At 40.5% G+C, this 24,917-nt stretch overlaps 1 protein-coding gene across 1 annotated transcript in view; it reads left to right on the top strand.

The window, feature by feature from the left end:
• CACNA2D1 (calcium voltage-gated channel auxiliary subunit alpha2delta 1) overlaps positions 1-24,917 on the top strand; it is a 682,696-nt gene that overhangs the window by 480,697 nt on the left and 177,082 nt on the right. The window contains 3 exon segments of the mRNA XM_038369134.2: positions 18,641-18,710; positions 19,339-19,389; positions 23,339-23,438. Of these exon segments, the coding sequence (XP_038225062.1) occupies positions 18,641-18,710; positions 19,339-19,389; positions 23,339-23,438 (221 nt within the window).

Below are 24,917 nucleotides of genomic sequence, written 5' to 3'. Positions count from 1 at the left end.
GAAATGAAGGGGATGACCTGAAAAGATCTGGCTAGTAGGTGATATCTTGAATATCAGGGCATGATGAGGTATTCAATTGATGCTTTCAGATGATGATGTCCTTCTTCTGTGAGTGATGAGAGGGCGGATCTATTCTAGGTTACTGGCCTAGTCGATAGGGAAGAAGTAACAAATATGATATATCTTGATTTTAGTAAGGGTTTTGACACAGGCCCACATGACACTGACATAAACAAACCAGGGACGCGTGGTCTAGATGAAATTACTATATGGTGGTTGCACAAGTGGTTGAAAGACCATACTCTAAGTATAGTTATCAACAGTTTGCAGTCAAGGTCTCACAGGAGTGAATTCTAAGTCTGATACTATTGAATATTTTCATTAATGATTTGGATAATAAAGTGCAGACTATGCTTGTAAAATTCGTAGATGACACTAAGCTGGAAGGAGTTGCAAACACTTTGGAAGACAGGATTAGTATTCCAAACAATCTTGACAAATTGGAGAATTGGTCTGAATTCAATGAGATGAAATTCAATAAAAACAAGTGCAAAGTACTACACTCAGAGGAAAAATCAAACACACAACTACAAAGTGGTGGAATAACTGGCTAGGTGGTAATATTGCTGAAAACTATCTGGGGCTTGTAGTGGACCACAAATTGAATATGAGTCAACAGTGTCCCAGTCTACTCTGCATTGTTGAGGTCTCAGCTGAAGTACTGTGTCCAGTTCTTGGTACCACACTTAAGGAAAGATGTGGATACATTGGAGAGAGTACAGAGGAGAGCAAAGAAAAGATGAAAAATTTTGAAAACCTGACCTCTGATATAAGGTTAAAAAAGTGCACATCTAGTCTTGAGAAAAGAAGATTGAGGAGGGACCAGATAACAAATATGTTAAGAGACCTGCTATAAAGACGACAGTGATCAATTGTCCTCCATTGTTCTCACAGATGGTAAGACAAGAAGCAATGGGCTTAATCTGCACCCAGGGAGATTTAGGTTAGAAATTAGGAAAACCTTTAAGGATAGTTAAATTTTGGAATAGTTTCCAAGGGAAGCTGTGGAATTGCCATCACTGGACGTTTTTCAGAACAGGTTGAACAAACAGCCATCAGCATAGTCTAGGTTTACTTGGTCCTTTCTCATCCCAGGGGGCTGGACGTGATGGCCTCTCGAGGTCCCTTTCAGCCATTCTATTCTATTCGATTCGATTCGATTCGATTCGATTCAAATACATTCTTATGCTACCCTCATCGCTGTAGTATCTGATGTAATGAAGGGATAATTCTTTCTCTCATCTTCTGTTACTTGCGGGGGGGTAGTATAAAGTTTTTTGTTTTGGTATAGTTGGGTTGGGTTGTTTTTAAATATGTACATACTACTAGGTTTATATTATAGAAGGCAAGGTTAAAGAAGTTGGAGTTTCCTCAAAGCTGATGGCTTTAAGCCCAGATACATTCAGTAGTTCATATTTACCAGCTAGATTGTGATTCTATTTTCTCCACTAACCACGGAGCAAAGCAAGGTAGGAGTACAATTCACTTCTAACTCAACACCAATGGGGAAGTCATTTACTACTGGTCTAAAGCAGTAGCATATAACTTCCCCCCCATGGTGACTAAACAGTGTTGGCTGGCACATTGGATGGGGAAAACAATGAGCCTCCACCCAGTCCCTGTCCCTGCTCTCCCTACAGTCTTGTATCAGCAGTGGCTGCTCTTTGCAATATGGTGGGACTTGATGTAAAGAATCCAGAGACCTCTAAATCCTCTTATGATTATTTATGACTGGAAGTGAATACTGCAAGCCATGGCTGACCATTTTACTAGTGATCCAAAATGTGTCTAGTAATGTACAGAAAATGAAAAATGTTACCAGTTTAAAATGAAATGTACTAACTCTCATATTTTTCTAGAGTGTCTCTTCCAAATTTTCTGACATGAGGGAATAATTGTAACAGCAGCTGAGACATGAAGTTAACAAGTTTGGCTAGCAAAAGGTTCCAACTAGTGAAGTAAGATGGCTAAAACATTTTAAGTGACATTTTTACTGGCAATTTTAATTCCTCAGCCTTCTAGTTACAAACTTACCCTTATCAAAGCCATTCTTGCTTGTAGACCTAGTGTCACAAACCTCATATATACAACATCCCTTGACAACAAAGTACTATTAAGTAGAAGCATCTTTCAAAGAGCTAAAAAACTCAAACAAATAAACAAAAAAATCTGTTAGCAACCTTTAACTTATATAGAAAGAAGGCACAGCATAAACTACGTTAAAATGGGGGAGATAATAAAAGCTCACAGGTAAGTAGAAAAAAGGAAACTTTAAGAGAGGGTTAGATGTTAAAAAATTACAATAGGACCATAGGAACAACAAGAGGGAAATTAGTGGGGGAGTCTCCTCAGTATCTTAGACTGTGTCTGCACTATGGACCTTACAGTGACACAGTTGTGCCACTGTGAGGTCTCCTGTGTAGTCACTGTATGCCGATGGGAGAGAGCTCTCCTGCTGGTATAATTAAACCACCTACAATGAGCGGCGATATCTATGTCTGGGGGAGAGCATCTCTCCCACTGACATGGCGCTGTCCACACCAGTGCTTTGGTCGGTGAAACTTATGTTGGGCAGGCGGTGTTCTTTCACACCCCAACTGACAAAAGTTTTGCTGATAAAAGCTCTAGTATAGATAAAACCTTAGATGTCTGTACACAAAAGGAAGGTGTATGGGGAATAAACATGAAAGAACTGGAAGTATTAGTATATAAGCTAAATTATGACTTAACTGGCATCAGTTAAGACTTGGTGGACTTGATGACTTCTCGAGGTTCCTTCCAGCTTAATGTTTATATGATCCTATGATTCTGTAATAATATGTGTGAAATCAGTTCTAGTTGAACTCAGGCTGTACTGGGATCTGGTAACAAAGAAAGTGCTTAATTATAAACATCTGTGTGACAGAATGTAATCTAAATCTGAGAGAGACTCAGACAAAACATGCATTATCAAGCAGTAGATGAGACTGCAAGGGAGAAAGGAAAAGTTAAACAGAGAGCTGAAAGGAATTCAGTGACTATACGTAGAGTTCTCTTAGTTATTAGACCTTTTTGTGCACAATACTGTCAAACCTACAGTCATAATCCATGAAGTCATGGGACCCTCCTGTACTAGTGTAAAGTTTACCACCCATCGTCCAGGGAAACATGCTTGCAGACAGAACTTGTTGGTGACCACTTGAGCCATTGAGTTAATCAAGATGTCTCAGTTTCTTTGTTGACCCTGTTTGGGGCATATTGTGGGTTCCTTCCAGGGTAGATTTGATTTAAATCAAATTGATTTAAATCATTATTTAAATCACTAGTCAGGAAGACTCAATTTAATCATGGATTTCTACATAAAAGTGCATTCTTGTTGCTTGTTATAACCTTAATACATATTCTTCATAACTCAGAGATAGATGTAGGTTTTCTTTTTAGAAGGTACAAACTATACATTTTCAAAGTGATTTATTCTGAAAACTTTTCAGATTAGTTTTACAGCTATATCAGAAAATTACCAAAGGTAATTGAAGCAGATATTTATGAAGTCAATGGAAAGTGAACTATCTCCAATTCAACAGGTTAATCATTAATATTTTGAGGATTTTCTTGCCATGCTATATTAGGAGGAGAACATCACCAGACAGACATTTAAATTGTTTTATTTAACTAAAACAACAATGTTATGTATTCTGGATGTTTTTCTTCAACATCAAACATATAATATTTTAACAAAACAAGCGTATGCATTTTTGAATTTAGTTAAACATTCAAGGTTTTTTTAAAATCAGGTTTGTTTTTGTTAAAATTGTTTTTAACTAAAATAGTTACATGATTAAAAAAAATTAAATCGACTATGTCAGCCAGGTCAACATGAGAAACTTAAAATATTGGCTTCTGCAGCTAACTCAGTCCTCTTCACCTTCATTTTCCTATTTGTTCATAATCTGGAAAAGAAAAGCAAGCTTTCCTGCTTTGTCAGGTCGCAAACAATTTCTCAGTTTGGAATGAATTAGTCCAAAGGAAGAAAATATTCTTTCTATACGGGCAGAAGAAGCTACTGCTGTTAAAAGTGAGATTATCACTTCAACAGTCTCTGAATCGAAGTGCTTAAGTGACTTTCACCAGTTCACTGATGTGACTTTCTTTAAAACATCATCAGCAAACATATATTTCTTGAATGGTTCACCCTTAGCTCTGAAGTTTATTATAGTTGGCATTATGGAGGAATGATTGCTGGATGTGAATGTTACAGCCAACTCCTCCTCTTCATCAGTTAAGGTTTGATCCTCATACTGCGTATAAAGAGTATTTGCAAGAAAATGAGCTAGAGACAGTGCTTGTCCCATTCATTTTTTTTATTATTGTAATTTAACTCTGTCATTGCATAGTTTTCTTTTTAAGATCTCACTCAGTTCCTTCCAAATTTCAACAGTGTCAGCAATAATTTCCCTGCATTTTGTTCAAGGCTACAGAAATAGGCTTCAGGGTACTCAGCATGTGTTCAACATTTCTCTTAACCCAATGTTGAGAACTTTGGCTGTGGCAGTGCCATCCATTTTTTCACGATTTTGTTCACAAACTGTCATCAGATTAGGCCAGTTCTCGATATAGTGCTCAAAACAGTCCACTACTGAGTTCAATTGCACGTCTTGTCGGAGAGTTAGCTTAGTTCCTCCCACTTTTTTCAGAGCAGCTGCTGCAAAGTGGTTGTTGTGGAAGTATTTTTCAATTTCAACAACATTAACCTTTATTTCTGGAACACTGAAGTCTTTGGCTAGGAGGTACATCAAATGAGCACTGCAATCATATGTCCCAATTTTTATATGGACATTCCTGATATTTGAGGCTTTGCCTTATATAGGCATCTTTTACCCCACCTCACCCCACTCCCTCCCGATTTTTCACATTTGCTATATGAGGGGGCTGAGAGAGGGCAGATACTCATACATTTGAGACATCTCCGCTACCTTCTCTAAGGCCACAAGAGGCTCTCTCCTGACTGCCTTCCTTCCCTGCTGCTGCAGGGCTGAAACAGCAGAGACCTCAGGAGTGGGTTTTTTTGTGGTTTTAAATTCTTAGGCTGGGGATAGAAGTAGGGGAGAATTCAATGCTTATAAGTGGTTTTATCCATTTTGCATATGTGCAAAATAAAGGATGTACTGATTAAAATATCATCACCAGGGACATTTGTTATTTTTTTAAAAGTTGGTGGATGTTTTTGTTTTAATTTTTGTGGCCAGACCATTATTTTGTATAATTTATTCAGACAAACTCTGTCCCACCCATGGAGCACTGCTAGAACATATCTGTTTCACAGGAAATGCCATATATATATACATTAAATCCTTAAGGCCTAGCAGCAAACTAGTTTATAGTCAAGTATCAGGGGGTAGCCATGTTAGTCTGTATCCACAAAAACAACAAGGAATCTGGTAGCACGTAAAAGACTCTCACACCTCCTCATCTGTTGTTAGGAGTGGACTACATCCACCCTGATCAAATTGTCCCTATCAGCACTGGATCTCCACTTGTGAGGTAACTCCCTTCTCTTCATGTGTCAGTATATTTATGTCTGCATCTGTAACTTTAAGTTTAACTTTAAGTTTTTACCCATGAAAGCTTATGCTCAAATAAATCTGTTACTCTTTAAGGTGCCACCGGACTCCTTGTAGTTTATAGTCGTGTTTGCTGAAGCACACATTCATTTGAATGTGAGGACATGCAAACTTTGATTCTGGGTTGCTCCTTTTCTGTTCTATAAGCAGCGATTGGAGAGGAGTGGGGAAGCTGGCTTCACTGTAACACCTCCCTAATTCTGGCACATGCTGAGGTCCTGACCAGCCTCTGACACAATGTACAACACCCCAGGACTGCTCTAAATAACAATGGCGTGTAACTGCCCTATGTGGTCCACTGCACTGACAGAATAGCCAGATTGCAGTGCACTCTGGCCACATCCCTTTCTGCCCTCTCTGTTGCACTAAGCTGGAATGCCAGGCAGTGCCCTTCCCATATGAGAGGTATCCTGTGAGGATCATAGCCACAGCATTTATGTGTAAGTCAGTAACAGTGTCCTATTTAATATCACCAACTCTGGGTGTTCAAAAATCATGTCAAGTCCCAAAATATCATGTGATTGGCTTGAAAATCATGAGGCTTGTTTGGTTTGGTATTGTTGGGTTTTTTGCCTTCTGGCTTTTGAGCTTTCATTGTGTTACTCAGGTATTGTTTTCATGTACAGTAGAACCCCATTTAACTGAGCTCTGTTATCTGGCTCTCATATTAACCGAACTGGGGCTGATAGCTGGAGCCACGGGTAGCGGGGCTTGGGCCGTCAGCCCCAGGTGGCAGGGCTCCCATTGACAGCCCAGGCAGTGAGGCTACCACTGTCAGCCCTGGGTGGAGGGGCTCTGGCTTCAGATGAGGCCTGAGCCCCGCTGACGGGGGCTGACAGCCCAAGCCTCTGACAAGCCAAGCCCTGTCCATTCTCTGGTTTATCAGATCTGGTCCCCATCCCAGTTAGTTAGGATAAATGGGGTTCCCCTATATTTTCAGCAGCCATAAGAGTGGCAAATTTACTTTTTTTTCAAAGAAAGCTGATATCCTCACCTAATTGGTTTACTCCAAGTTCTGGAGCTTGATGAAAAACACCAAATATTATAAGGCTTTTGATAACATTGTGCAAGTTGGCGACACCGTCTTTTAGATGTTTAGGATACATTCATGCATAATTGAAAGCGTTAACTTCAGAAATCATCATTTAAAGAAAATGGCACTGATGTGGCTTAACATTTACATTGGGAGTATCTTGTGTCTCCTAACTAAATTATTAATTCGGCTCACAAAATTGCCTCAAAAATTGCTCTTAGATTTTCCTGTAGAAACAGTGGTTAAAAGTTATTCGCCCCACACTCCTCTACCTGCATTTGTACCTAATATTCTCTATTATCTGCTTTGTCATAGTTATCCATATCTTTGTGGCCTCCAGATTGGATTATTGCAACACACTTTTTCTGAGACATGTCTTGAACACCAATCAAAAGCTAAAAGAAAAGGACTACTTGTGGCACCTTAGAGACTAACAAATTTATTTGAGCATAAGCTTTCGTGAGCTACAGCTTATGCTCTAATAAATTTGTTAGTCTCTAAGGTGCCACAAGTACTCCTTTTCTTTTTGCAAATACAGACTAACACGGCTGCTACTCTGAAACCAATCAAAAGCTACAGAAAGTCCAGAAGGAGGTTACCCGCTTCCTTACCAGTTTAAGCAACAGGAAATATATTACACCAAGACTGCACAAGTTTCCAATTTACTTTCAGGTCCATTTCATGATTTTTATTCAACATATAAAGGCCTGCATAATGAGAGTCCTGGATAAGCTGAGAGGCCAACTCTCTCCCCAGGTGCCACCATGGCAACTGACATAATTTTTCTACCTGTTCCTAGATTTTAACATCTGAGCTTTCTGAATGGAAGGCCTTCTGCTGAAATTCACTTTCCCCATTTATCCAGCACTAGAGTCTGTTGGCTTTCCTAATATGATTTAAGGCTGCTTGTTTCTCAGGCTTGTGCCTAATGCAGTCTTCATGGGAATGGTATATGTGTGGATTATAAGTATCTTTCAGTAATGACAATGGTCAACAAGCAAAATACGCTATTTACCTTTCATTAGCTTTATGCTTTCATCTGAAAGCTTTTAAAATGTTCAATGTCCCTTATTTTTCCTCTTTTTGCTAAAGTAACACATCTAGAATGGGAAAATTAAGTCTTGGACTTCATTGAGAGCCTTTATCCTGATTTTCCTTTGATTTTACTAACTAGGGATTAGATGTTGGGTGGGAGGAAAGAGGGATTGTCTGCCATTGAGCTTTGGGAGGGTTTCAGTTATTCAGTTGATCCTGCAATTAGTTCCATGTGGGCTGAACTCACGTAGAGCTTCACTGACTTTAGTTGGATTTCTTGCAGACAGAAAGGTCCACTTTGACAGAATAGATGACAGATACTAAGTTGTTCACATTTTGTGTGACGTCTATCCTGCTATCTAATTTCACTTCTGGGCTGTAAAAAGCAACTGCCCAAAAGAACAATTAACTATAGAATTCTTGGTAGATTTAATGTAACTGTAGATGCAGACCATCTATTTTCCCTTATAATGTCTTTGAAATCCTTCTTAATTACAGATGTAATTGGTATTATAATTGTTAATCTGTGGATCAGTATAATGATGCTATGGGAAGCACATTATTTTTGCTTTACTAATTAGTAATTAAACTCAAGAATTAGTTTGTCTTTATATGGCTTTTGCTGAATGCCTTATTAGTCATTCCCTTACCTTTCCTTTTGTTTATGTTGTCGCTCAAAGGATAAGACCTTTAATAATGGAATTTATGTTTTGGACTTCAGTCAAATAAACCAGAGGGAAGCATTTCTCTGTAGTTAAATATGATATACAGGTGCTCATGTTTGTGCTCATGTTATGAGATACAGTTTAAGAAAGGTTGGCTGCACAGCGTTGCTGAGAAGAAATTGGTATTTTTTAAGACAAAAATGTCACCCGTCCTTGCTGACCAGCTGCCTAGTTATAATTTAGCTGTCCCCCACCCTCCCGATCTTGCCAAGGCTGACATCTTTGCTTAATTTTACTTTCTGGTGTAGCCCCATTCAGTAATAATACCAGGCTTTATATGGCATTTTCATCACTAGATGTCCAAGAGCTTTACAAGGGTGGGAAGTATAATTATCCTCATTTTACAGATGGTAAAACTGAGGCACATTTTACAGATAGTAAAGTGACTTGCCTGAGGTCACTGAGCTAGGAATAGACCAAGTCTCTTCAATCTCAGTCCAGTGCTGTATCCATTAGGTCACATTCATGTTACATATTTAAAAGTACGTGACTTTGCAGGATCTGTGCAGCCTTAGGGTAGGTGAATGGGAATCAGGATTTCTGGGTCCTTTATGATCTCTACCACTGGTTCACACTGACCACACAGATTTTAGCATCATTACCTCAGTTTACTATGTTAAAATAGATATAAATATTTACCAATCTCCCAATGATAATGAGAACTTTTATTAAATAGATTAAAATTCTCTCTCAAGTCCTTACTGTAACTCCTTTGAGATATTGGGCTCTCCTTATGGAACTAGATGGTCCATAGATTTTAATGGAGAACCATATATGTAAGGAAAATAGAGGGCTGAAGATGAGTATCTGGAAGATAAGTTTCCCCTTAATATGCGTAAAGTGCTCTGAAACTCTCTGCTTAAACATAACTAGATAAGAGTGAGTCTTAAATTTTTAAAACATTGAGGAAAAAAATTATTTTGACAATCTCTCCGGAAGTCAATGGAAGCCTGTCTTTCTCAACTGCTGAAGCTTTCCCTGCTAAGGCAAATTAATAATGGAACAGCTTTAAAATCAATTTCTAATCAAATAAAATGGTATCTCTCTAAATGAAGGACTTGATGTGCACAGCTGCTCTTATGTTAACCGTTAATGCCGAGTAATAGTTTTGCAATGATATTGAACTCTCCAAAGAAAGTCATTACTGTAGCAGATAATAGGAGACTAGAATGTGTGAAAAATCCATACAAAATGAATCTGAAACCTTGCAAAAAGAAAGTTTAAGGGAGAACTTTGTGGGCTTTTTCATACATCTTTGTGTAGCTGACATTTCCCCTTTTACAACTGGAAATATAAAGGAGACCTTAGAGAGAGGAACATGAATGTTCCAAGTGTTTCAGCTTATAAATTATCTGTGCAATTAATGTTCTAGTCAGAATGGCTTCATCACATAGAGAATGAGTCTCCATCTGATCATTATTCACCTTATATTTTTTTAAAGTCTGGAAAGAAAGGCCAGGGACTACAATGTTTGTTTCTCTTACAATGTTCATGATACAGACGCTTTAACGATTCACTTAATTGGGTCTCATATTTCTAAAGCTATCATGTTGAATGCCCGCAGTTATGCAAGCAAGCCAAGTCAATCATGTGAAAGCATTTTAGTTCTGGTAACAAAATGTTCACTCCATGGCCAGTCCCCATATATTATGTGGAAGGTAACACTGCCGCAGTGCATTTATCATTTAAATAGAAACTTCTGCAGTTAATACTTAAGAAAAAACAAATGCCAAGAAAGGCGTCATCTTCACTGGTGACATTCAGAAATGTTAGGCTTATTGTTGAAGTACTTTACAACCTCCAAACCTACGTGTATTTTTACCCCATTCAGTGTTGTATTTAGTTCACAGATACAAATAACCTCAGCTACAGATGCATGTGAAGGATGAAATTCACTTTGACCATATAAAGACAGAAATATTGGGTTCCATGCCCATGGTTTGGTGGGAGGTGGTGGGCTAAATACATTTCCAGCCCAAGGCAAGATGCAGGGCTGCAGCACAGGGCCCACAACCACAGACCCCCCCCCTTGGGGTGTTAGGAATCATGAATTCAGTCACCCCTGGCCTAATGGAACCCTTCCCAAATGCAAGCCAAATTGCCAGGCCGTTTGGGGCTGAAGTTGAGCCTATCAGTCCATACCCAGACAGGCATGAGGTGCTAAGGAATGTGTCGTCACACTGCTTACCCTCTCTTTCATCTGCTCAGGATTAAGTGGTAGGGAAGGCTTTGCATGAGACAGTCTTTGCCAGGGGGTCTTTCACCTGGAAAAATAAATTAAAAAGCCTTTGCCCATGTAAACTAGTTTAGCAGTGGGATTGCCCACTGTAGCATAAACATTGCTTATGTCGCGGCAGCCTGTGGTCTCTTTCCTTTATCCACTTGTTTGGACAATGTCATTTGCTAAAAATAAAGAACCGTGGAGAAGTGTTCTCTCCGATACTCACAGACAGAGACTTTTCAACCGTGTGTGAGTGAGAAGGTATTTTGTTGTGAATATTGTATAGTTATCTTAAATATTTCCTTCAGATAACTGGATGGAGTCCCTTCCACCATCTCTCCTTCACAGATTCAACTATTCACCACTGGCGGCACCATCTGCTTGGGCAGGGCAATCCCCATGTCCCTTCTCCATAACCCTGCTACTTGGCAGCAGTGCCATCTGGGTCAGCAAGAGGACTGTCCTTTAAATTACCTCCTTTCCCACTCCGTCCCCCAGTCCAGCCTGGGATGGACTCCTCACTGCTGGATGACCATTTCATCACATCTTGTAACATTCATTTTGAGTTTTCTGCCTCTACAGTTGGTTGTTACAACCTACTGAGACAGGAGGTCGTTCGCTCAGCGGCAACAGATTATCTCCCTTTGACCACTTTTCAGTAGCCAAAAGGATTGAACACCGCTTGCATGACATGGATATTTGGGGAGCAGAGGAGAAGGGGCAATCAGTTGTGAGGGTGTGGGCTGTCTGATCTCTTCCGCAATGGGCATGGAAAAACTGGGTAGGAAGAGCTTATTTTTCATGATATAACTAGGTACTAAAGTCACAACAGTCGCACTAGTGTTATGTGGGGTCTTGTGCAGAATGTACATCAGCGTACAGAGAACCTATACTGGTTCATGATGATTAATGCAAGGGCAATAGCTAATAAAATGACAGTCATCATTTTAATGTAATTTGGTTAGGAGATAGCTGTTGAATACAGTTCACCATTAGTGTAGGCAGTCTCACATTCCAAACTTGAATTAGTTTGAGTGTCTTCAGTTGATATAAGAATTCCTGTTAAAATGGGAAGAGTGGCAATGCATAGGCAGCTACTAGCTGTACCTCAAACGTCCTGTCTTGCTAAGCCAGTTTTATCTAGCCTGGCAGTGGGGGTTGCCTAGGCATATTTTCTTCGATTATGTTATCCCCAAAGTGAACATTTCCTTAAGAGAATGTAAAATTTCTGTTAAAGTAATAGCTGTCTGATCCATGTTCAATAAAACATCGATTGATGCCAACATTCTCACTAATTATTAACCCTTCTAAAATTTTCCATTTTGGGGAAAAGATGAATTAAAGATAATTTGGGCAACGATTATTAAGAAATTTGTGGCAAAATAGACTTGGTGCCATCAAGGCTCTAATAAATATATTAAAATACAGTATAACTTAGCAAACAACAAAACAACATAAACAAATCTTGCTTGAAATCTATCCAAACCTTTATCTCCATAATGCAAAGATTAGATAAAGAAGGGATATCAAATCAATATGATTAAAGTCTAACCGTATGCCAGAGTAGAACAACATCAAACAAGAGCATAACTAAAATATACTGTATGCAACAAAGAATCCTGCAGTGCTGATGTACTTCAAGGGTAATAGTATACTACAGTGAAACATAAAAGTGTGGATCTCTGATGCACTCTACAAGTCAGATTCTAGTGTATCTGATTAAAATGGGAATTTAAATCAATAGATTTTAGAAATGAAACTAAATGAAATCTTGAATGTTAATAATGCTTTTAGAAGAATTATCTAATATCTTGTCAGATAATGTACTTTTATATTCAACAGACTTGGAGCCATATAGGGTACATTTACTCTGCAGTAAAAACCCCACACCACTGAGTCTCTGAGCCCTGGTCAGTTGACTCACGCTTGCCACACTTGGTCTGTAGGGCTAAAAATTACAGTGTAGACATCCGGACTCATGCTTGAACCCAAAGGTATACGCTAAATTTTTTAGCCCTGCAGCCTGAGCCCCACAAGCCTCAGTCAGCTGACCCAGACAGGCCATGGCCATTCCACAGGTCTTTCCTGGCAGTGTAGACGTGTCTAGCCAAAATGCAGTTCTTCTTATTAACAATAGTGGGTGTTCTGCATGCAGATCCAAGGCAGCATGCAGCCCTTAGAGAAGAACATCCTTTCTAATGAAGTTTCTATATAATACTAATCTAAAATTAATTATCTTGACATAGACGGCATTTACAAGCTTTAAATATTGATAAAATATAGATCGAGCTCAATCAAATTCAGATCAATGCAGGTGAAATGCCATCAACAAATTTCACTGTCTATTCCTCTGGAGCATCCAGAATATTTGGTTTAAAAAGGAAATATTTGTCACTTAAATTATATTATCATTTTCATGAAATGAAACATTTAGCTATATCTGGGCAAGATCCTCTGGTAGTTTCAATCAGTATTGTGTTATGGGTTTCAGTAGAATTATGCCAGTTTGAATCAGCTGAATCTGTAAAATCAGGGATCATACCCTATGACTGGATAATTGCTAATATAGTGCCTATTTTTAAGAAAGGGGGAAAACATGATCTGGGAAATTACAGGACCATTGGTTTGTCTTCAACTGTATTCAAAGTCTTGGAACAAATTCTGAAAGAGAAAGTAGATTCATACATAGATACTAAGGTCAGAAGGGACCACTATGATCATCTAGTCTGACCTCCTGCACAATGCAGGCCAAAGAATCTCACCCACCCACTTCTGTGAAAAACCTCACCTATGCCTCAGCTATTGAAGTCCTCAAATCGTGGTTTAAACGACACCTGAAAAAAAAATACAACATGGTTTTGTTGTATACAAAAATACAAAAGGTAGATTGTGCTAGACCAACCTGATCTCTTTCTTTGAGAAGATAGCTGATTTTTTAGGCAAAGGAAATGCAGTAGATCTAATACACTTGGATTTCAGTAAGGCATTTGATACAGTTCCACATGGGAATTTTTTTGTTAAATTGGAGAAGATGGGGATTAATACAAGAATTGAAGGTAGATAAGCAACTGGTTAAAGTTGCTTAAAGTGGGTCATATTGAAAGGTAAACTGTCAGGGTGGAGGAAGGTTACTAGTGGAGTTCCACAGGGATCTGTCTTGGGACCAGTCTTATTTAACATTTTTATTCATGACCTTGGCACAAAAAGTGGGAGTGTGGTAATAAAATTTGCAGGTGACACAAAGTTGGGAGGCCTTGCCAATACGGAGGAAGACCGGAATATCATACTAGAAGATCTGGAAGACCTTGAAAACTGGAGTAATAAAAATGGGATCACATTTAATAGTGCAGAGTGCAAGGTTATGCACTTAGAGACTAACAGCATTTTTTTTTTGCTGTAAACTGGGGCCATATCAGTTGGAAGCACCAGAGAAGAAGAAAAGACCTGGGGGTACCAGTTGATCACAGGATGATTATGAGTCACCAATGTGATGCTGCTGTGAAAAAGGCTAACGCAATCCTAGGATGCATCAAGCAAAGTATTTCTAGTTGAGATAGGGAAATGTTACTGCCATTATACAAGGCAAGACCTCTTTCAGAATATTGTGTACAATTATTGTCTTCCATGTTTAAGAAAGATTAATTCAAACTGGAACAGGTGCAGAGAAGGGCTACTGGGATGATCAGAGGAAAGGAAAACGTACATTATGAGAGGAGACTCAAGGAGCTTGGCTTTTTTTAACCTAACCAAACAAAGGCTGAGGGGAGATATGATTGCTCTTTATAAATACATCAGAGGGATAAATACCAGGGAGGGAGAGGAGTTATTTAAGTTTAGCATCAATGTTGACACAAGAACAAATGGATATAAACTGGCCATCAACAAGTTTAGGCTTGAAATTAGACAAAGATTTCTAACCATCAGAGGAGTGAAATTCTGTAAGAGCCTCCCAAGGGGCTCAGTGGGGGCAAAAAACCTAACCAGCTTAAAATCTGAGCTTGATAAGTTTATGGTGGAGATGGTATAATGAGACTGCCTACAATAGCATGGCGTCCACCTGTGATTACTAGTAGCAAAAATGAGGGACATGAGATGGGGAGGGCTATGTGTTACTACAGAGAAATCTTTCCCAGGTATCTGGCTGCTGGGTCTTGCCAACATGCTCAGTGTTCAGCTGATCACTATGTTTGGTGTCAGGAAGGAATTTTCCACAGGTCAGGTTGGCAGAGACCCTGGAGGCATGGGTAACTTGAAGGTTTAAACTAGAGTAAATGATGGATTCTTTGTAACTTGAAGTCATGATTTGAGGACTTCAGTAACTCAGCCAAAGCTTATAAATCTGTTACAGAATGGGATGGGTGAGGTTCTGTGGCCTGCAATATGCAGGAAATCAGACTAGATGATCGTTATGGTCCCTTCTGGCCTTAAAATCTATGAGTCGATGAGCTAGGATCTGATCTATTAATCTATACCCCTTCAAAAGATTGATTCCATCTTAAATAAAAGCCCAAATCCAGTGATGAGCTGCCAAAATCTTAACAATGGGTTCCCTCCTCACCCCACGAGGGGTCGTTGCCCACCCCCGCCCCTGGGATTCCTGCCCCATCCAACCCCCCCAGAAGGGGCAGGAGGGTCCCGTGGGCCGCCGTAGTGGGTATCCACCCCACCCCTAAGAACCAGAGGCACCTGCCGGGGGCGAGGTGGGGAGTCCCGGCGGTGCTTACCTGGGGCAGCTCCCAATGGCTCCTAAGGGTGGGGGAGCGTAGCTGGGGGGAGCTCCCCCACTGATCACATCAAAAGTGGCGCCTTAGGCGCCGACTCCCTGGGCGTTCCAGCCCAGGAGCACCCACGGGGAAAATTTGGTGGGTGCAGAGCACTCACAGGCAGCTCTTTACTCCGCTCTGCTTCTCTGCCAGTTCACTTCCACTCCGCCTCTTTCCCTGAACCCACTGCCCTGCTCTGCTTCTCTGCCCCCCACCCCCGGCTTCCCGCGAATCAGCTGTTCGTGCAGGAAGCCGGGGAGGACTGAGAAGCAGGCCACGGCTTCCCGCACAGGCCGAGGGTGGCGGAGGTGAGCTGGGGCGGGGAGCGGTTCCCCTGCCCCCCCACCGGGTTACCTGCTGTGGCGTGAGCGGGAAGCCGGGGGGAGGGGGGCAGAGAAGCAGAACGGGGCAGTGCGTTCAGGGGAGGAGGCAGAGCGGATGTGAGATGGGCTGGGGATGGGGCAGGGAGCTGCCGGTGGGTGCTCTGCACCCACCAAATTTTCCCCTGGGGTGTTCCAGGGTTGGAGCACCTGTGGAGTCGGTGCCTCAGGCGCCACTTTTGCCCGGTTAAATTTAGAAGCCCTTTTAGAACCCGTTGTCCCTCGCGGAACAACCGGTTCTAAAAGGGCTTCTAAATTTAAAAACCAGTTCTAGCGAACCAGTGCGAACTGGCTCCAGCTCACCACTGCCCAGATCTCTACATTCATAGCACAAAAGACTGAAGTTAGAAACACTCCTGTGTAGGACAATCTTTCATCTTCTATCTGAATTACCATTAATCGTAACATAAGATTGAAGATAGCAATTAAGGAGTCAGACCTATTTTTTTTATCTGAAATAAAACTGACCACTCAAGAAAATCCAAGCATTTTTACAATTCAGTTATCACAGCAAATTGCTCAGGATTATTATAATTTAATGATGTAACCAAAATATTTTAAAAGATGCTTTGGGTTGATATTAATGGACCTCACTGAACTGTCTGCTCTCCCAGACTTTCTCAAGGAGACATTGATTGGGTGGGAGGACTTGGTGAGGGATAATTTTGTATTCCGTGGTCAAGGTCTGTAATTGTAGGCATCGGTATAGTTTGATTTTGTTTGTATTTTGAATTACATTTTGTATGTGTGCCTAGACTACCCAATTTAAATAAACCTAAATGAATAAATTAAATGTAAATCTCTCAACTCCCAGAGGGAGTATTTCAAGTAAGAATCTTCAGATCAGATTTAATAAATGAATTAGTCTGTGTGGATCACAAAAAATGAAATATAAAACTAGATATAATGAACCCTAAGCAAACACAAATTCTTGTTCCATCGAGGGCATCAACATTAATGAATTTATGTTGTTCTGTGTGTTAAGTCTTTGCATATCTCAGTAAATGCTGCTAAACTTGCTCAGAAATTTGAAATCCAGTCATTCTTAAAAATGATATTCTCTCAGACCTGGAAATTTCACGTAGAGACTATGAAGTGCTTTGAAGCTCTTGTGGTGTAGAATACTGTTCTGTGTGTTTTCTCTATGAATCAAAGTGGTATATATTTTTGTTTTTATGTTTTGTGGGTTGCACCTTGTGCAAGTGTTTGTATTTGGATAGTCAAATGCCAATGCAGACAATGGTCATTAACAATATAGAATCATTATACTCCTTTATGAATTGAATGCACAGTAACTCGTATCCGGGTTCTCTGTATACATTGGTATATAACTGCTTTATATTTACCTTTTGTGTAGAGATGAGCCCAACCTACAAAACTCAATTGGATATGAATTTACCTAAAGTTCAAAAAAGTTTGGAACTGAATTCTTGGATCAGATTCACCTAATCTTGTATGTGTGTTCATACTTTTAAAGTTCTTTATAATTATTTATTCAACACCAACAATGCAATTGGTGCTGCACAAATAACAAAATATGTGTTCCGTGCCCCAAGGAGCTTACATTTCAGTTCAGACACAAAATAATATATGGCCTATGTTAGAAACGATAGTTGTCATTTTAGAAATACTTAGTGGAAGTCGATATGACTAGAGAGATATGAAAGAGGATAGAGAGACTATTTGAAATGTTCGCAAAAAGAAAAGGAGTACTTGTGGCACCTTAGAGACTAACAAATTTATTAGAGCATAAGCTTTCGTGAGCTACAGCTCACTTCATCGCTGTAGCTCACGAAAGCTTATGCTCTAATAAATTTGTTAGTCTCTAAGGTGCCACAAGTACTCCTTTTCTTTTTGCGAATACAGACTAACACGGCTGCTACTCTGAAATATTTGAAATGTTGGAAAGGGAGATTGTCACAAGCATAAAATCTAATATCATCAGGAGGGACAGAACTCCTTTGTCCATCAGATGAAGATCATCATCCCTGACTTGACTCAGAGATTGGTCCTATTATTATTATTCAATAATAAATAGTGATAATGTTGATGATTTGGTCATGGGTTGTTGGTAACTAGTTATTCTGAATTTACACTGGTGTACCCAACATCAGCATATGTCCCAGGTATCTTTATTGCTTTGCTTAAGCATTTGAAGGCTCTCCAGATTCCAACAGTGCAGAAAGAGTAATTATTAATATCTCTATCCTATGGACATAACTTGCCTTGATCTGTTTGTGTAGAGGATAATGGGGCTGATGTGTATAACAAAGATTAAGAATCTTCCTGATTTCTTCAGATTTCCCTCTTCTGCAGTTTTGCAGTCATAGATACTTTAGTTTCATGTCATTTTCAGGATACTTTTATGCCATATCTGTTTCCTAATTAAGGATTTCAGCCAAAGCCCATTTAAATCAGTGGAAAGACTCCTGTAAACTTCAATGAGCTTTGGATCAGGCTTGCATTTCCATAGACCAGAATATTTTTAAAAGTTGGTTTTATAAAGTATCTGTTTGTCCTGAAAGGTTATCTGCCATCCCAAAAAGTACTTTGGGTGAAATCCTGGGACCATTGAAGTTAATGGCAATACTTCCCTTTGAACTGTTTTAATAAAAACAATATTTTTAGTAAAGTGTAAGAAGACAAAGAACATCCTCACGTCCTACCACGTTATCATTTATATAGTGCTAATAGTGAAATATTGATATACCACATATTAAAGGGTTTTTTAATGTTCTCTAAAAGTCTTTAGCATTATGTTATTTTATTCAAATAATGTGCAATAAACTGAAATGAGTACAATATATCTTCTTTCATTTTTAGCCTCCCCATGGGTAGATAAAAGCCGAACTCCAAACAAGATAGATCTATATGATGTTCGCAGAAGACCATGGTAAGCTTTCTTTGGAGGACTGAAGCACATGAAATTGTCAACATAGTACATATTCTGATAAAAGACAAAATAATAGTAAATATGTGCTAAACACTACACTAAACCTTCTTCTGATAATTTTTGAGGACTTAAAGTTCAAATTTTAAAATATTTTTAGCAGTTCAGAAGTAAAGGTGGCAATGCCATTTCTTTGAGGAGAGACAGCATCTTACAAGCAACCACATTTACTAATTCCCATGAGTTGTCACTCTTGTCACATTTTACTGTAACTCATTAGAAAAACATCTTTGCCTGAGTTGGGCTGCTGGAATAATTCACCTGCTAACTTGTAATCAAGATATATTTAGCTCTCAAATCCTATTCACCCCTCTCTGTTGTTGACGTACAAGAATAGTGAATTCCTACGTACTACCTCCAGGTCTCACTATTGTTACTTGAACCTTGGTTTACCTAGAAGGAGAAGCAATGAGAAAAAGTGACAGTGCATGAATTTCCTACTGAAATGCAATTGGGGAGTTCCTTTGGTTCAGCTAGACTTGGTTTTAGAGATCAGAGGGACTTTGGATTGAATGCTAGAGTAGTGTTTTCAAGTTTTTATCTTTCATATCTTTTCATTTGTTTATTTCAGGTACATCCAAGGAGCTGCATCTCCAAAAGACATGCTTATTTTAGTTGATGCGTAAGTGTTTAAAGACTGGATATTAATACTGTAGAGATGAAAAGCTATTTGGCACCTTTTGAACAAACTATTGCAATTTGAAGAAGAGATGAGGTTGAAAATAAGACATTTGAATTGTTGAAAAAAACGGCCTTGATATTAGGATGTCTTTATGTCAGTGGTTCCCAAACATGTTCTGTCGCTTGTTCAGGGAAAGCCCCTGGCGGGCCAGGCCGGTTTGTTTAATTGCTGTGACTGCAGGTTCGGCCGATTGCAGCTCCCAGTGGCTGCGGTTCGTGGCTCCAGGCCGATGGGAGCTGCTGGAAGTGGCGCGAGCTGAGGGACGTACTGGCTGCCGCTTCCAGCAGCTCCCATTGGCCTGGAGCAGCGAACCTTGGCCACTGGGAGCCGCGATCGGCCGAACCTGCGGACGCAGGAGGTAAACAAACTGGCCCGGCCTGGCAGGGGCTTTCCCTGCATAAGCTGGGAAGAAGTTTGGGAACCACCGCTTTATGTCCATCTGATGTTGTTATATTGTCAACATCTCAATTACTGAAGTAACCAATTGAAAATATCTTAGGTGAATGCCAGAGCTTGTTGTGAAACACAAAAGAAAGTACTAGAAGCAACGAGTTGGAAATGTCTGAGAATGAATTAGCATGGTTTGGTGACCAAAAGGATGAGAACTCATGAATGCTTAATGTTTTGTATTCTAGCTCTCCACAGTTTATCTTAAATTGTTCAAAAGCCTAAAGTCCAACCCCTTCAGAGCTGTCAAAACATTAATCCCCAAACAGTAAAAATAAATACTTAAATGTGTGAATACTCTGATTTTTAAAAAAAATACAACAGTTTTGAATGTAAAGCCAAAACTAAATACCGGCAATGAATGTTGAGGGTAAAATGGCATATTTTAAGAACTATAGCTGCATTGATTTGCTCCATTATTCAAATGGAGTTATTCTACATTACAATAATGTTAATGAAGATAATGTTATAAAATTCTATGACAAATGTACAGTGCCATTTCCCATTGTATAAATAAGTCTGCCTCTGGTTTGGTATTTATATTCAGAGATTTATTCCGTGCTGTGTGAAGACTAAGGGAAGAAATTCATAAAAACATTTCTCTGTACCCCTTAGAATCATAGAATATCAGAGTTGGAAGGAACCTCAGGTGGTCATCTAGTCCAACCACCTGCTCAAAGCAGGACCAATCCCCAACTAAATCATCCCAGCCAGGGCTTTGTCAAGCCTGACCTTAAAAACTTCTAAGGAAGGAGATTCCCCCACCTCCCTAGGTAATACATTCTAGTGTTTCACCACCCTCCTAGTGAAAAAGTTTTTCCTAATATCCAACCTAAACCTCCCCCACTGCAGAGAATGAATTACTCTTCATTCTGTCATCTGCTACCACTGAGAACAGTCTAGATCCATCCTCTTTGGAACCCCCTTTCAGGTAGTTGAAAGCAGCTATCAAATCCCCCCTCATTCTTCTCTTCCACAGACTAAACAATCCCAGTTCCCTCAGCCTCACCTCATAAGTCATGTGTTCCAGTCCCCTAATCATTCTTGTTGCCCTCCGCTGGACGTTTTCCAATTTTTCCACATCCTTCTTGTAGTGTGGGGCCCAAAACTGGAAACAGTACTCCAGATGAGGCCTCACCAATGTCGAATAGAGGGGAACGATCACGTCCCTCGACCTGCTGGCAATGCCTATACTTATACATCCCAAAATGTCATTGGCCTTCTTGGCAACAACGGCAGACTGTTGACTCATATCCAGCTTCTCATCCACTGTAACCCCTAGGTCCTTTTCTGCAGAACTGCTGCCTAGCCATTCGGTCCCTAGTCTGTAGCAATGCATGGGATTCTTCCATCCGAAGTGCAGGACTCTGCACTTCTCCTTGTTGAACGCCATCAGATTTCTTTGGGCCCAATCCTCTAATTTGTCTAGGGCCCCTCTATATCCTATCCCTACCTTCCAGCATATCTACCTCTCCTCCCAGTTTAGTGTCATCTGCAAACTTGCTGGGGGTGCAATCCACACCATCCTCCAGATCATTAATGAAGATATTGAACAAAACTGGCCCCAGGACCGACCCTTGGGGCACTCCACTTGATACCAGCTGCCAATTACACATGGAGCTATTGATCACTACCCAACGATCTAGTCAGCTTTCTATCCACCTTATAGTCCAATCATCCAGCCCATACTTCTTTAACTTGCTGTCAAGAATACTGTGAGAGACCGTGTCAAAAGCTTTGCTGAAGTCAAGGAATAACATGTCCACTGCTTTCCCCTCATCCACAGAGCCAGTTATCTCGTCATAGAAGGCAATTAGATTAGTCAGGCATGACTTGCCCTTGGTGAATCCATGCTGACTGTTCCTGATCACTTTCCTCTCCTCTAAGTGCTTCAGAATTGATTCCTTGAGGACCTGCTCCATGATTTCTCCAGGAACTGAGGTGAGGCTGACTGGCCTGTAATTCCCAGGATCCTCCTTCTTCCCTTTTTTAAACATGGGCACTACATTAGCGTTTTTCCAGTCATCTGGGTCCTCCCCCGATCGCCATGAGTTTTCAAAGATAATGGCCAATGGCTCTGCAATCACATCCGCCAACTCCTTTCGCACTCTCGGATGCAGCGCGTCCGGCCCCATAGTCTTGTGTTCGTCCAGCTTTTCTGAATAGTTCCGAACCACTTCTTTCTCCACAGAGGGCTGGTCACCTCCCTCCTTTGCTGTGCTGCCCAGTGCAGCAGTCTGGGAGCTGACCTTGTTCGTGAAGTCAGAGGCAAAAAAAGCATTGAGTACATTAGCTTTTTCCACATCCTCTGTCACTAGGTTGCCTCCCTCATTCAGTAAGGGGCCCACACTTTCCTTGACTGACTTCTTGTTGCTAACATACCTGAAGAAACCCTTCTTGTTACTCTTAACATCTCTTGCTAGCTGCAGCTCCAGGTGTGATTTGGCTTTCCTGATTTCACTCCTGCATGCCCAAGCAATATTTTTATACCCTTCCCTGGTCATTTGTCCAATCTTCGACTTCTTGTAAGCTTCTTTTTTGTGTTTAAGATCAGCAAGGATTTCACTGTTAAGCCAAGCTGGTCGCCTGCCATATTTACTATTCTTTCTACACATCGGGATGGTTTGTCCCTGTAACCTCAATAAGGATTCTTTAATAGACAGCCAGCTCTCCTGGACTCCTTTCCCCCTCATGTTATTCTCCTAGGGGATCATGCCCATCAGTTCCCTGAGGTTGTCAAAGTCTGCTTTTCAGAAGTCCACGGTTCCATATTCTGCTGCTATCCTTTCTTCCCCCTGTCAAGATTTCCTTTGTTAAGCCAATGTCAAGAGTCTGGGGGAATCATCAGGCTTGAAATGTCTCACAGATTGCTTTATACTGAAAAAAAATCTATTCATTGTTTCTTTGCCTCACTGGAGAGATTGCATTTGATGCTTTTAAATGTAGTCAAATACTGCTTTATTGCAGAGGTGTGTTTTATCAGCATTTCCAATTCCACCCCTTCCTCCCTCCAAAGGTTTGAGCTTTGCCCTGAAACAAACATGCTGCAATTTAGATCCCTGACAATGTAACCCCTTGACTGAATAGAAGAGAGTAGAAGAATTTTTAGAGAACATACAATTTGCATGTGATAAATTCTCATGGCAATCATGAATTGAAAATGAGGAAAGGATGTGTCACTGTGGGTCATGGGTCAGGTGACAAAACTATTCCTCTGAGCCACAAAGTTATGCCTTGGAGACCAACCCTGGAACTTTTTATTTTCTGTAGCAAGTACTGCCATTGCAGAGCAACTCTTAAAGGTGAGACTTGGGGCTGAGTAAGCACTTCTGGAGCAATCTTGATTATGAAAATATGGGAGCCAGTTTATAAAATCTAGTTCCACTGTATGTTTTCAACTGAACTCCTTCAATCCATTTTTTAAATTTTCTCTGTTATGCAGGAGTGGGAGTGTTAGTGGACTGACGCTGAAGTTGATCCGAACCTCCGTCATTGAGATGCTAGAAACCTTGTCAGATGATGATTTTGTGAATGTAGTTTCAGTGAGTATCAATTATTTCAGTAACTGGTACTGGCAGCAGTGATACAAGGAGGCTCTTTTCTGGGCCAGAGTTGAGTACTTGGTTGTGCCTTAAACTGACACACAGTACTTCCAAGCTGAAATATGTGATGCAAACATTTTATTAAATATAATGAAAGGCATTGAAACTTTGAGACGTGGATTTGAAATTAGAAGTGATTGGCGGATCCATGACTCTGCAAGGCAAAGTTTGCTTTTTACCATGATATAAGAAAGCTTAATTTTAAGAAAATTTTGGTTTATTAGAGCAAAATTCTCTTTTCTAATCCACATTGTTGCTCTCTATTGAACATCATTCATTTGTTCTGCATGTGCAATTTTTACTGAGATCATCATATGCTTTCCATCCTCAGTAGTGGAAAATATGAGAGCTGCTTATTTGAGATAGAATAATAAGATGAGGGTAAGGAGTTGATTCTCCACTAACTTTCAACTTGTTTAGTCATCTATACCTGTGTATAACAGACTAAATTTCAGCTGGTATAATTTAATGCAGTTCATGGTACATCATGACAAACGGTTAAGAGTGCATTGTTTAATCTAGAAATTAATGGTCTGGGTGAACGGTCAGAGCTTAAATGGCTGAAAGAATCATAATATGGATCAATGACTATCAAGCCTCAAGTGCCTGGTGGAGGACCCTCTTTGGACAATGACAAGAACCACATAGCCGAGTTAGCAGGCTCTGCAGGGCAGACACAGCACCCTCTGGCCGTCGAGCCTCGGCTCTCTGTTGGATAAAGGTTGTGACATTTCAGAGTGTGCATCCTGCTACTATGCGCCACAGGTTAAACATTAAACGTTTTTGCATGGACAATCTACTGGTATTAACAGTTTTCACCACCCCAGTATCTCACCATCATCATTCACCAACACTTCACCAAAAGACTCATGGAATGAGTTTCCTACACAGTGCTGACAGGACTGAAAAGCTGGAAGCCAATACCCAATGATCTCCATATGAATGGCCTACGTGGGGTGGAAAGAAATCCCAGAGTTGGGGAGTCAGGAGTAATGGAGGAGCTGAGGAAGAGGGAAGTAATTTCTGGGAATGAACCTGGAGGGTTGGTGGGGGCTGGTGGGAGAAGTATAGGTTTTTGGGGGAGGTGGGAGGGATTGTTGAGGAATTGGGGCGTCTCCCCCATGCAGATCCTGGCTGACCCCTAGTCTCTTATTTAGGCACATGTGCCTCTGTCTCCATGTGACCCTGCACCTCCATTCAGACATCCCCCTCCACTGTCCCCATGTAGCCCTGCACTCCTTGCTCCCTATTCCCATGTGGCCCTGCACCCCCACTTCCCCCCTACCCCAGTCTGTTTCCCCCCCCACTAGCCCTTCTGAATCCTAGTCTGTAACCCCTCATTAGCTCCATGTCCCCTGTTTTGTTTGTTCCCTCTTCCCCATATCCCATGCATCCTAACCTGACTCCACGGGCAGGGCA

The sequence above is a fragment of the Dermochelys coriacea genome, chromosome 1 (genome assembly GCF_009764565.3).
Source record: "Dermochelys coriacea isolate rDerCor1 chromosome 1, rDerCor1.pri.v4, whole genome shotgun sequence".
NCBI classification, from domain to species: domain Eukaryota; kingdom Metazoa; phylum Chordata; order Testudines; family Dermochelyidae; genus Dermochelys; species Dermochelys coriacea.
Note: the sequence above shows the minus strand (reverse complement) of the source record. Positions and strands in the feature narration are given on the sequence as shown.